The sequence below is a fragment of the Phyllosticta citriasiana genome (assembly GCF_038021145.1).
Source record: "Phyllosticta citriasiana strain CBS 120426 chromosome Unknown IWZ02scaffold_4, whole genome shotgun sequence".
Classification (NCBI taxonomy): Eukaryota; Fungi; Ascomycota; class Dothideomycetes; order Botryosphaeriales; family Phyllostictaceae; genus Phyllosticta; species Phyllosticta citriasiana.
Genome location: NW_027117281.1, coordinates 2,220,514 through 2,233,621, shown reverse-complemented (window position 1 = coordinate 2,233,621; position 13,108 = coordinate 2,220,514). Strand labels below are relative to the sequence as shown.

General features: G+C 55.5%; 4 protein-coding genes across 4 annotated transcripts; 2 read left to right on the top strand and 2 right to left on the bottom strand.

Moving 5' to 3' along the window:
- Positions 1-1,903: 1,903 nt before the first annotated feature.
- On the top strand, positions 1,904-3,359 carry IWZ02DRAFT_516610 (putative adenosine deaminase; the record flags this gene model as incomplete). Its single annotated transcript, XM_066770681.1, has 1 exon — positions 1,904-3,359. Exon 1 carries the CDS (start codon positions 2,253-2,255, stop codon positions 3,357-3,359), a length of 1,107 nt encoding a protein of 368 aa, XP_066624870.1. The 5' UTR covers positions 1,904-2,252.
- Positions 3,360-3,660: 301 nt separating this feature from the next.
- Positions 3,661-6,612, bottom strand: IWZ02DRAFT_468746 (F-actin capping protein alpha subunit-domain-containing protein; the record flags this gene model as incomplete). Its single annotated transcript, XM_066768653.1, has 6 exons — positions 3,661-4,290; positions 4,366-4,475; positions 4,541-4,559; positions 4,618-4,648; positions 5,162-5,991; positions 6,043-6,612. 6 exons carry the CDS (start codon positions 6,610-6,612, stop codon positions 3,661-3,663), a joined length of 2,190 nt encoding a protein of 729 aa, XP_066624869.1.
- A 1,277-nt stretch (positions 6,613-7,889) lies between these two features.
- On the bottom strand, positions 7,890-8,456 carry IWZ02DRAFT_374048 (uncharacterized protein; the record flags this gene model as incomplete). Its single annotated transcript, XM_066764743.1, has 1 exon — positions 7,890-8,456. One exon carries the CDS (start codon positions 8,454-8,456, stop codon positions 7,890-7,892), a length of 567 nt encoding a protein of 188 aa, XP_066624868.1.
- Positions 8,457-10,418: 1,962 nt separating this feature from the next.
- On the top strand, positions 10,419-11,933 carry IWZ02DRAFT_489270 (VHS domain-containing protein; the record flags this gene model as incomplete). Its single annotated transcript, XM_066769548.1, has 4 exons — positions 10,419-10,433; positions 10,604-10,758; positions 10,811-11,869; positions 11,921-11,933. The coding sequence occupies 4 exons, from the start codon at positions 10,419-10,421 to the stop codon at positions 11,931-11,933; spliced, it is 1,242 nt and encodes a 413-aa protein (XP_066624867.1).
- Between the last annotated feature and the right edge of the window lie 1,175 nt (positions 11,934-13,108).

Here is a 13,108-nt window from a genome sequence, read left to right as displayed (position 1 = left end):
TGATGTTCCCTGTTGCTCCCCTCCCCTCCCCTTCCCTCGCCTCCTCGGCTTCGGAACGGAACATGGCAATCCACTTGGAAAACGGCTGCATTCTGTGCCCCGCCTAAGACCAAGATGTGAACCCCGTTTCTGCCACTCGACCGCGTCTGATGAGCAAACAGCCGCCAACTTTCACACCTATCAAGCAACAGTGTCCCGTTAACCCCATGCTGTGTACTTACTTGCCACCCATTCAGAAAAGACCATGTGCCACGTCCACCACGCCAGCTTGAACTTTGCACATTCATCACATATCTTCCACTCGCCAAGGAGCGGGCGGGAAGGGAGAAGGGGAACCGGGAGTCCCACCAGCTGCAGTAGTGCTGTGGGAGATCCCCGTCCATCTTCGCGTCTGAGAGGGCTGCGAGCTGCCTGTTCCTATTGTCGCCTGCCTGCTTGCGTTCCGACAACATCCAACCAGCCACCCTGGCCCCCTTCCCCTCGGTTTAGTGTACATCAAGATCAACAACAATGCTCTTCGTAGTCGTACCGAGAGAAGCCTTGCGCCCAATCTTTTTTCTGTTCAACTCGGATCGAGCGGCGGGCTGCAAGCTGCTGTCCCACGGTGCACAGCGCGCGCGTCGCGAAGCGAGCCGCTGTGGGACTCGCTCGCCTCCGATGAGGCGACTGCCGTGTCGACTTTGCTCATGGTCTGCATCTGCCTACATAGCCACCGACACAACATCTGTCTGCCTGCTTGCGCTTCCGCGCTTCCGCGGCGGTCCATGTCTGCTCGAGATCGTCAACGGCCTGCCGAAACCAAGTCATCCGCCCGCCGTGCCAGCCAGCCCGCCCCCAACAGATCCCAAGAACCAACAACGCCGTTCCCACAGACGGCAGCCAGCCCTTTTCGCCGCACGGCTTCTCCACATAGTTACCATCGAAACGATAGACCACGACAGAAGGCCAATTTTATAAAGATCGATGATGGTACTAATGACGGCTACCTATCGGTTTGCTCGGGCTTTTCTTGCTGCTTTCGAATCCTCCACTCTCCTCTTTGCATGACATTTCTCGCAACAATGCCAGATGCTGCGTTTGTCGTCGTCGCTTAATGTTCCCTGGGTGGCTTCCACCTCTCCTCCCCGTATCTCCGTCCAATAAGTCCGGCCGCGTCCGTCATGACGCGCATTTGTACCATGCGCGCGGCCCCACAACCAAGGTCACAAGGCAGACATGGAACTGTCTACGCTTTTAGGTTGGGTTTGAAATGCTCCTCCACGTGGGGCTGAAGACGTCGACGGAACATTCCATTTTCATTCCGTCTCTTGTCGACTGTGTGTTTGTCAGCGACCGGTGGTGGTCGACCCTCTTTGCTACAGAGATGGCCCGTACAATTATTCCAGCTGAACGATACCTGGCATCCAAAAGAGTTGCGACCTTGAGAGGACTGGTCAACTGGCAGGCTGATGACTTGATAGATTCACTGCTCGTCGTAAAATGATCGAGAGCAGTCGACCTGGGAATGTGTACTCCATCAAGTGTGGCTGGTGCGATACACATACCCCGCTTCATGGTTGGTCGTGACAAGACCCCGGACCAGACCACGAGGCGAGGCGAGAAGCGCGGCGCTGCGGAAGCAATTCCATGGCGTGCGGAGTCGCCGGAGCAGCATCAGCATCAGCACTGCTAGGTAGCACGCCTGCTTCTGCGTCGTCTTTGCGCGCAGGCAAGCAAGCAAAAGAACTCTGGTCATTGGAGCCAATCAAGTTTGCTGTTTGTTCGCTTGCAGATTCAAACAGAGCATAGGTAGTCAAGTGCTACATGTAGATAGGGACGGAGTGAGTGAACGACAGAGAGAATTCGACTTGAGCCTTCTGTTATCGTCACCTCACTATCCCTGATCCACCCATCTGCTACCCTGGTTTTCTTATTCCAGAAGAGCATCATTTTCTTTTCAGGGGAGTCTCTTTTCATCGCAGTCACTGTTGCCTTGCTTGCTGCGGGTTTGTCGGCTTGGTTCCGTCCCTTCGATTGCTCTCGCGCGTGTTTGATAAAAGCCAGGAAACGAACGTACCCGGGAAAGAGGTGGACGACGACGAGGATTTCTTTTTTAAAAAATAAGGATTCCGATACCTCCTCAGTCTGCGGTTCGAAGAGGAGCAAAAAAAGAGTGTCCATCCAATTCTACAATCCGGAAACCTATCATAGGTAACCCCCTCCCCTTTCAGGAGTTCCAACAAACCTCCCCTCTCACACCAACACCACCAACCATGGCCGACGACGACGACGACAACACCAAACCCACGAATCTGACCTCCTTCATCACCGCCATGCCCAAACTCGACCTACACGTCCACATCGAAGGCACACTGACCCCCGAACTCCGCTGGGCCCTCGCAACCCGGAACCGGATCCCGCTGCCCTACAGCACGGCATCTGCCCTGCGCGCCAGCTACAACAACCTCTACGCCTCGCTCCGCAGCGACGGCAGCAACGCCCTGCCCCTCTTCCTCTCGCACTACTACGCCGGCATGGACGTGCTGCGCGCCGAACCCGACTTCTACGACCTCGCCATGGCCTTCCTGCGTGCCTGCGCCGCCAGCAACGTCCGCTACGTCGAGCCTTTCTTCGACGTCCAGGCCCACACGCGCCGCGGCGTGCCCGCCGCCGCGGTGCTGGATGGCTTGCTGCGCGCCAAACACGATGCCGCGCGCCTGCTGCCCGGCGTGCGCTGCAACTTCGTCTTGTGCTTCCTGCGCGACGAGCCGGCCGCCGCCGCGGACGCCGCATACGACGTCGCGGCGCCGTACGCGCATCGTCTGTTCGTCGGCGTCGGCATCGACAGCGACGAGCGCGGGAACCCGCCTGCCAAGTTCGACGACTTGTTTCGCCGCGCGCGCGCCGACGGGCTGAAGGTGACGGCGCACTGCGACGTCAATCAGGTCAATGGGCACGCGCACATTGCGCAGGCCGTGTGCGAGGTCGGCGGCGGCGGCGGGCTCGATCGCATCGACCACGGCGTCAATGCCGGCGAGAAGCCGGAGCTGATTGCGGCCATTCGCAAGCGCGGGATCGGCTTGACGATTTGTCCCCAGGCGTACGTTATTGCGAAGGAGGCGCGCTGGGGCCAGTGGGTGCGGACCCTGGTGGATGCTGGGGTCAAGGTGACGATTGGCTCCGATGACCCGGCGTACATGCATGGCATGGGGACGGCGGACAATATGGTGTTGGCGGCCGAGGCGTGCAAGTTGGACAGGGACGAGGTGGTGCAGTTGGTCAGAAATGCCATTGACATCTGTTGGGCGGATCTGGATGTGAAGAAGGAGCTGGGAAGCGAGTTGGAAAAGTTTGTCAAGGAATGGAAAGGTCAGTCCTGATGTGGGTAGCTTCAAGAAGTAGTCCTGCTGAACTCTGTCAATTGAAGGCGAAGGCCAGTTCAGGAAATATGTGCCAAAGGAAGTTCACCAAGAAGTGGCAGTTGAGTTTGAAAGCGCCCAGTTCGTGATCTCTGAATTGATGAACAGTTCTCGCAAGGCAGGCTACCAATCTACGAGACCTTCCCCCAAATCTGAGTCCAAGTCAGCAAGAAACATCTCCTGTCATATGAGCGTCCAAATACCTCCGTGATGCCGGACCCCATTCCCTCTTCCCTTATTCGCCTTGTACTGCCACCCAAATCTACCTCTTTCCCGAGCCAATGTCCTGGCCCAGCTTGTATCCACTAATCTTCTCCCACTCAATCTTCTGCCTCGTAATTGGCAGCTGCCTTCTCAGACCCTTGAAAGCGCCCTCACTCAGGCTACCAAACGCGCGGTTCAAGTCCTCCTGATACTTCTTCTCAGCCAGAGCCAGAGCCTTGACAACATCAGCCCCGCTAGCACCGCCGGAGCCGGCGCTCGTCGTCACCGGCTTGTCCGTCAACATGCGCACGTTGCCGTCCTCGTAGTAGTGCACGTCGACCTTGATGCTGCCCGTCACCTTGCCCGAGGCGGGCTCGTACACGTACAGGCTGCGCCACCTTCCGTTCCAGTAGTTGTTTGGCGAGTACTTGCTGCTGACGAGCACGATGGCGATGCGCTCGTCGGACTCGATCGGGTAGGCGCCGACGGCGGCGGCGGGGTAGTGCTCCGAAGCGTGCGTGCTCAGCGATTTGAGCAGCGATTTGACAAGGTCTGCGTGTGCCGACTCGAGGACGTGGCTTTGTGCGTCTGATGCCTGTTGCGTGACATGGTCGAAGGCGAACGAGGTTTGCGACGAGGGGTCGTAGTAGCGCGAGTCGCCGAGCGAGTTGAAGGAGGATACGATGACCTGGTGACGCGTCAGACACGGCTAGATTGTGCCCCCAACATCGACCCTTGAGCTCAAAGTCTCAGCCAGACTTACAGGGTCGCTGGCGCCTGGCAGCTTGACTGTCGTGAATTGCTCCTCGTTGTACTTTTGAAGCGCGGGGCTTAGGGACGAGACATCGCTGCTACCGGTGATGGACTTGATAGCTAAGCAACGATGGAGAATGAGTAAGAGGTCTATGGAATGACCGGCGTAGAGTCAAGTGGCACACCTGCGGTGACGTTGGAGAGCTGTGTCCAAGTTAGCTTGAATGCTGTAGCTCAAGGGAGGCGGCAGGCGGCAACATACTTCTCCAGGAGGAGCAGACTCAATGAACGAGCTCAAAGCTTCAGTATGGGAGGCCATTGTAGCAGCGTTGGGATCGGGAGGACGGCCAGAGAGGAGCGTGGTGGTTAAGGGTCAGGGATGCAGGCGGCGGAGGTGTAGTGTTGTCAAGTTGCGGGAGATCGTCGCGGGGTCGCCGCGCTCTTGCGCGAAGCTGTTGCTGACCACCGCGGGGCCTATTCACGCACTTTAATGGTTGGAGCATCAAGAGAAGAATGTTGAAGAGATTGATATCAAAAATATATCTCAAAAAAGTCGAGTCGTGGTATCATAACTATTGAACCCTGGAAATGTCCCAAACCTAATCCGACTCCCTGATGAACGCCGCGCTTGCAAGAACCCGTCTTACGCCCAACGAATTCAAACGAATCAAAGTCCTGGAAGTTGAAGACCATCGACGCCTGCACCACTCGAAAATGGGCGCACTTGGCTTCTTGAGTCGCGCCTCATAGGTCATATATTGCTTGAGACATCACAAGTGTGGGTTGAATGAGACCAGCATCTTCACTCGATGCTCATCTTCATTAGCCCGTCGTTGGTGTCTGTCATTCCTTGAAGACCCACCCTTTTCGGTCCCAAGGATGGGGTGACACTCATGGTACTGCCACCGCTGTTGGACCGCTCGCCCGCAGCGTGTCCTCCCGGAGCAGATGTGCTACCTTCGCGGCTATTCTTTTGGTTGTTGTTCATGGTTTGTTGTGGACTCTGGCTCATGACTGGACTGTTAGTCACACTGAGACCAGGGCTCACTGCTCTTCTCTTGATGCTGTTGACGTCAAAGTCGTCGTCCCGACGACGCTTCTTCTTGATGCCATCCGCCGCAGTTGGGGGGACCATTGGTTGTGGCGTGGATCCACGCGACAAGCTCTGATCTTTGGTACCTTCGGAGACGGACATTCGGTGGGAGTAGGATACGCTGGAGACGGAGGGCGAGTCCATGTTGATATCGTCGCTGATTGCAGATCCGCCACGAGAGAAGAAGGGCGGCGGAGGCGTGTGGAAGCGGCCGTCGGGGTTGCCATTCCATGAAAGAGGACCGTCGACAGTCGGCTGGAGGTTGAAAGCCCTGAAGAGACCTTTGCCACTGGACACCGCCTGGCCTTCCATGTCCATTCCGTCATTCTCGGGTATGTCTTCGAGCTCACTGAGACCGGGGACCGTTGGCAACAGACTTGGGGAGGAGTTTGCTGTAACTGAGCCCTCGCGCTTGTGTTCGGTCCTGGTGTCGCTCTCGCGGACTTGTCGTATTATTTCGGCTTCGCGCTTGACCTCGCTGTCGACTGGCGCACCTTCCTCGAATAGGTCGGCTCGAATGCGGGCAAACTGTCTAGACTTTGGCTGGAGGCATGTTAGGGCGGAAGCAAAGCGGCATGAAGGAGAGGGGCTTACCAGCAGGTTGCCACGCCGGGTTACTGCGCGACGGACAACACCTGGAGTGGAGGGAGCTGGTTTGCCCGCTTCATCGCCGCTGTCGTTTCCAGAGGACAAGTTTAGATCCTTTGCGTGCACGCTGAGCGATTCCCGCCGGGAGCCGGCCTTCCGAATGACGGCCTCGCGTGCAAAGTAGCCGCCGTTTGCACCCTCAAACGCCTTGCTGGCCGGCGGCGATGCGGGACCAGGGCTTGCCAGAGAGCTGTGGCCGCTCGCACTGCTTGAGCTCTTCCTGCTGCGTACCTTTCTCAACCGATTTCTTTGTATCTGCAGGAAGTTTGGTCCGTTGGGGGAGAATCCACCCGACCACATGCCGCCGCTGGGGCTTGCCGCGCTGGGTGCGCCGCCGAAAGGATTGCCGAGATTCTTGTCGAGCTTGAGGACTTGTGGTGTCATGATCATGGGGTCGTCGTTGTCGTCGGGGTCCATGGGGTCGTCGTCACCAGAGCTGTCGCTGGACGAGTCGGAGCCAAGCATGTTGACGCTGCCGACCGAGCTAGATGCAACACTCTTGTCGTTGTTATTCATGCTGGACCAGCGCAAGTCGCTGGCGTTGGGCGAGTCGAGAGACATGGAGGTCATGGTGCCCTTCCGCGGCGGAATCATCATGCCCTTCTGCGTAATGGTCGGCGACGAGTCAGGCGACGACTGCTCGGCCAGGGTAGAGTGATGAAGGTTTGTGCATGCGCGCGCAAAGTCAAGCCCGCGGGAATGGCGGGGCAGAACGGTGGCTGGTGAAGCGTACGTGTCTCGGGTGTCGAGCTGAGGAGAGAGGGGAATGCGGTGGTTCGTAAAGCCCGTCGACGGATGCTGTAGCCCTAGAGTAGGATCCCGCGGGGGCATCTGCAGAGACAACCCTCGCGCGAGAAAGTCGGGCCTCCTGGGTGTGCGAGGAGTCGCGATGCTCGTGTCATCCTTGGACTCGCGCTTTGAGACGATTTTGGGCGAAGGCGAGAGCTTTGGCGTCGAGTCGGACAGCGACCGGCTTTTGGAAGGCGAGGCCGACGGCGTCTTGTCGTCGTCCTGCTGCTGCTGCTGCTGCTGCTGGTGCTTCTCAAAGGCAGCTCTCAACCCTCCCTTTCCGCCATCTGCACCCGGCTCCGAAGCATGAGATGCAATTCGCGCGTTGAATGGCCTCTCAGGCTGCGGATGATCTAGTGGTTGCGTCATGTTGTCCGTGTCTGTGCTGGCAGAGTTTCTTCGGCGTCCACGGATCAGATGGTGTGCTAAGGCTGGTATGATACGATTGGCGAGCCTGCGCTAGAGAGCATAATGGCATTTTAAGAGAGACGGAGGTGGTGGCTAGCTGGGTGTGGGAGGGGAAGTGGTTGGAGCTCGAGGTCCTGGCATTGTCTGCACGTGACTTGTCACGCCAAAGTCCCAACTAACCACTCTTTGACGCCACAAGCTAGTCAAAAGCCAAATCATACGGAATGAATACTTGTGCCGCTCTATTTTTGAAAAGGACAGTCTTGCCAGATCAGCCACAATTGATTGAACCTCTTACAACCCGTCCTGTAGCCGTCCGACCCTCGACCTGACGTATGAAGCGAAAGCCAGAAATTCATCACCGCCCGCCAGGACCCAATTAACCGGAGTGGCCAGCAATCGCGAAGCTCGAGATTCTGACCGACCTCAGTCGCGGTTTGGATCGCAGGGAGATGATACAAACAGGCAAAAATAAGTAGCCCTTGGCCACGCTGTTCAAAACATAACCTTAAATGGCCCATCTCCAGAGCCTTGTCAATACGCAGGCCAATCAACACCGGCGCGATGGAGATCAAGGGGCGTGGATTCTGGAGTTGTTACGACAGGATGATACCAGATACATAGTCCACGTCTTCCATGGTTGCGCTCCAGATGTTGAGGATCTCAAGCCTCCACGTGACGTTGTCGCGCCTGAGTTTCCCAATGCAGCGACACAGGCGCGGGTTGTGTGTTGGTGCCAGGAACATAGATCCGTCATGGTCGTGCAGGTCAACTCCTTTCCAGGTTTCATACGTTGCATTCAAAAATGGTGGGCGATCGTGAAAAAGGTCCATCAGGACAAACTGTTGTTTAGTGCTGGGCCTCGGTTCGCGGTAAGAAGACAAGACTCTTGCATAGAGCTCAATCAGGACTGTTTGTTGCCGTCGAAATGCCCGGCAGCCGGCGTTGAGTGCTTCACCAATGCGAAAACAAGTCCGCAAATACATCGACGAGACAAGTCCGACAATAGGAGAACGATCCTTGACAGGGTTTGGGAAGGGCGGTCTTACGATTGGCTTCGGATGTGTACCATTACTGCTCGGCAATGCTCTCTGTGGTACAAGATTTGCGGCTGGTGAAGATGGTGACGAGATTTTGTCGCCAGCAATGTAGTTCGGCTGCATGTTGCCATCATGGTTGCGCTCCTCCGCTTCCTCGAATATCTGCCAATCATTTTCAAGAACCACGTCAAAGTCAGAAGCGTTCAAAGTCGACGGCGAGTTCTGTTGCTTTGCCTGAGGGGAACTTTCATGTCGTGAGTGGAAGTGTGAAGTCTTCGTTTGACTCTCGTTGCTGTCTCGTTGCTGGTGCTGACCACCCTCCTCAGGGGCATTCTCATCCCCAAGCACGTCGTTGAAGTCACCGTCAGTCAGACCCTCTTCAAAGTCTTGGATTTCGACATCCGGTGGTTCTTGCTGTTCATCATGACTTGAGAGTGGTCTCGAGGAAAAGTCGAAATCCGTCTCTTCAATCAAGTCGAGCAAATCTTGGTCTGTGACGCCACCTTCAAATTCCGTGTACCGGTCAGATTCGGCCACGGATTCAGTCGATGGCCCCGTAAGATCGATCACATTGTTGACCAAAGTGCTTGGAGAAATTATGAAAAAGTCGTCTTGGGTCGCGGGGACTTGCCTTTGATCTTCTGTGAAGGAGGTTACCATGTTGTAAGACTGCCGAGGCTGGACCTGACTGTGCTCCAAATCCTGGAGCGGGAGAAAGAGTGTTTGTGAGTTGGTACTATTTTCTATTGTTGTTGGCATCTGGAAATGACGGTTGACTTTTGGGTTGGGGGGACAGGGTCCATTATTGAGAGTGACACTGGTAGTAGGTTCTTGATTTGCAAAAATGTCCATAGATGTTACAGGAGTAAAGACGTTGACTCTGTCCGAGAGGCCTCGTGTTTTTCGCACAGGGTTTTCTGAACGCGGTCGGAGGGGGAAATCTGCTTCTGCCTTGACTTTGGCGACTTCTTCAAACCCTGAATTAATTGGTGAAAATGTCGAGGCCGGCTTGGTTGAACGCATTCCGGCAGACACTGAACGCTTTGCGGATGCGGTGAAATCATGCTCTGGTCTGGATAGTTTTCGCGGCAAGGACTCGGCTGCGTTCTTTCGAATTTTTCGCTTCACTACCCGGGGCGCTTCTCCGTTGCTGATGGCAGCTCTCTCGAACATGCTGTTGCCTGAGGGGGCCTTGCTTGGTGAGAGGTATTCTCTTACGGCTGACTTTCTGTGCCGCACGGGAGTGTTCTCTTGAGCTTCATGCTTAGCTTCATGTTCGAAACGGCGAACAGGAGAGCTTGAGTCTGAGTTGATGGGTGTAAAATTCACAGCTGGCGATGAAGGTTGCCTGGCCTGGGTTAGCGTTTTTTGGGTGACACGACTCGCGCCCTTGCCTCAGGTCAACAGCAGTGGCAAAGGTCGCTGCATTGCTTATAAGAGGCGAATGGCATGCGTCTTGGTGGTTGGCGGCCATGTCTGTCGAGTGAGAGACTGCCTCGGGTTGATTGAGGTCTTGCATATGCAGCGCAGGCTTGGTGTTGTGTTTTGGGTGAGACACAGCGAGAGGCAGGGCAGGAGCAAGTCGGCAGAAAAGCCGACCTGGTGGGGCCTGTAGGGCCGGCCAGGTGATCACGAACCCGAAACATCAACACCACACCCACTTGCGCACGTCATATCGTCGCCGGCCGCCGGACTTTGTCTTCTCTCTTCTTCCGCCATTCTGCACCTTTGAGCCGTCGACCTGGGCGTTATCACTCATTCGGAGGCCCTGTTTAAGGTGAATCGGTCCGTCAGCACTTCGCTTGTGGGCTTATCCACCACTCTATTTGTCCAAGTATCGCGCCCACGTGCTTCCGAGCTGCATTGAAAGATTCGCCGGACGAACATAAGATCAAAGTCTGATCGGGCAGCAATCTTCGCCTTGCCGCTCCTCGTCGTACGTTCCGCTTCACTCATTCATGCCGCCTGCTGTTGCCCATGTTGACCCCGCAGCAGCTGTTCTCCACGGGCCCACCCTTTGCAGCACCTACGTGGAAGCTCAACACGCCTTGACCTTGGAACAGCTCTGTCAAGCTTGTACAAGACATGTTTGGAGGCTCTGTAAGCTACCCTCTGTCAATCCTCTGCTCTGAGTAGGATCCTGCTGTACTCGAGCACGATCTTTTTTTCATGGTCCTTGTCCACACGCATGGCTCGCGAAAAGCGAATCTGTGGACGTCAACATGCTTATTGATTCCTCTCGTACTGAGCACGACTGACTCTTTTCGCAGCGGAAACCGTACTCGGCTGTGACAGTCCAAATAGACCGCCTCACCAGCGAGCAGTACGAGGAGAACGATATCGGCGGTATTGTCGATCTGATTGATGTCATTCGCATTCAAGAGTCGGGACCTACGGAGGCTGCCCGTGCAATTCGGAAAAAGCTGTATGCCCCTTCTCTCTGCACCGGCCACAGCGTCTTTGTAACATGCCAAAAGCAAGTACGGAAACGTGCACCGCCAGCTTCGTGCCCTGGCCATCCTGGATGGCTTGATTCAAAATGCCGGATCCAGGTTTCAGCGAGCCTTTGCAGACGAACCCCTCTTGGAGCGTCTGCGAATTCTAGCCAGAGATGACATGGTCGACAGGCAGGTTCGACAGAAATGCAATGTCCTGTTCCGACAGTGGGCGACAGCATACAAAGGCCAGCTTGGCCTTGAGAGAATTGCCACTCTTTACAAGGAACTTCCGCAGACCCGTAGGCGCGAGCCGCACCAATCAAAGGTCATCAAGGAAACCGAAGCAGAAGCATCACACAACTGGAGTGGTGTCGCTACTCCCTCTCACTCGCACAATTCCTCAGGCGTCACTCCGGCGGCTGCCGCGGTGGCAGCTTCGTCCAGGCCGACTAGCTTGTCAACGTCCTCATCTTTTTTCAGTTCCAGGGACAAGAAACACAAGAAGACCAAATCGCAACCCTTCAGCCTCGAAAAGGAGAAGCCACAGCTCTTAGAGACGATTGCCTCGGCCTCAGTTGCGAGCACGAACCTGTTGAACGCTCTCCAATTGATCAACCGCGAGCAGGAGCGGGTCTCTGAAAATGCGCATGCAACCAAGGAATTTGAACAGTGCAAGCAGCTACGTCGCAAAATTCTGCGCTACATCCAGCTCGTGGAGTCGGACCAATGGATCGGCAGCTTACTGAGCGCCAACGACGAGCTCGTCAAGGCCCTTATGAGCTACGAAATCATGGATAAATCCATCTCCGATGACAGCGATTCCGAAGCAGAAGGGGCTGTCCGTTCACCCTCGAGTCCAGCTGCCGTGAGGATTGCGGAAGAGCAGCTCTCCGGGCTCAGCATTGGGGAGACTCCCCCGCCCCGACCTCCGAGGCCTGATCTTGGTCTCACAATGCCTTCGCGACCCAGTGCTGCGCGCAAGCAAATGGCTCACTCAGTAGACAGCGAGCCTGAGGAGGAAGAGGAAGATGAAGACAATCCGTTTGCAGACAAGAACGCGGTCAAGACCCCGTACGTAGAGTCGGGCGGAATGGCATGGTGAGTCGTCTGAACTGTGTCACACAACACCAGCGTCTAACACGAGCACAGGCGAGATGTTTAGATGGTTGTACCCAGCGCCTGGTAATCGAGTCCTCCATTTCTAGAAGTAGTTACAGTTCCCATTGGGTAGAAAGAACAAGGCCGGCTCCATGTCCTCGAAAACGGTATCGAATACCCAATGAAGAATTTGGTCTCACTGCGTATAGTGATACTAGATGGACCACACCCCTGTTCTAAACGCAGCTTACTTCTGCCAACCGATCATCCTTAGAGTGTGCTCGCTGTCAGCTATACAGCACAACATGGACGGCCGACTGCAAGTGCTGCGCCTTCCTTGGCACACGTCACGGCACAGCTTCCGCCAGCCACACATCGCTCCGCCGACGACGAATGGTTACAGAGATTCTCTCCACGCAGTCAAATGCCAGCGCGGCCCAGTTGCACTGCCAATCTTCAGCCTTGCACATGTCCCGCGCGCTTGCCTGACTGCTTCAAAGCCATCTGCCCAAGACAACCACAGGACGACAAACCCATGACATTCTCTGCGCCACTCGCCGTGTCCACATGTCTTGACGCCCGCAGACCTTTTCAAAGCCCAGAAACCACAGCCCTGGTCGTACTTGGATCTGTTTTCAACTGCTGCCTACCTGACTTCTGATCTACCAAGAGCGACACTTTTCACTCATATCATCACCGTTAGTGCATAAACATAGCTTCAAGAAACCGAGTACGTCTGGTAGCTTGCTCTCCCCTTTGCTCGTCATTTCTTCTATTTTCTTCCGTTTTACCCCTCCGCTCTTCTCTTGCTCACTTTGCGGTATTGCAGAAAGCAAACAAATTATTCAGCCGACGCAATCCATGCCTGGATCGACAAATTCGTCGTCTTCGTCTTCTATCAAAATCAGCAAACCCGTGCCTCAGCAACTGTCTTGCTGGTGCGGCGACGATTGCGCCTGCTGCTGCATTCCGATTCCGCTGCCGTGCGTGGTCATGTAGGCAGTGACTTTTTCAAGAGAAAAAAGGACGTCGGCGAGCAAACGGATCAGGGAAATAAGACAGCGGAGGGTGATCATGGGGAAACGAGATCGATCCTGAGAAAGCTGAGAGGATATTCCTGGGAGAGGGGTGGATGTATGTGGGCTTTATTCATTGAACAGGTTGCTTTAATGACGCGGCAAACTACGTGGGCTACGTCGCAATGAGTAGCATTATTTCAAACTTAAAATCTACATTTCA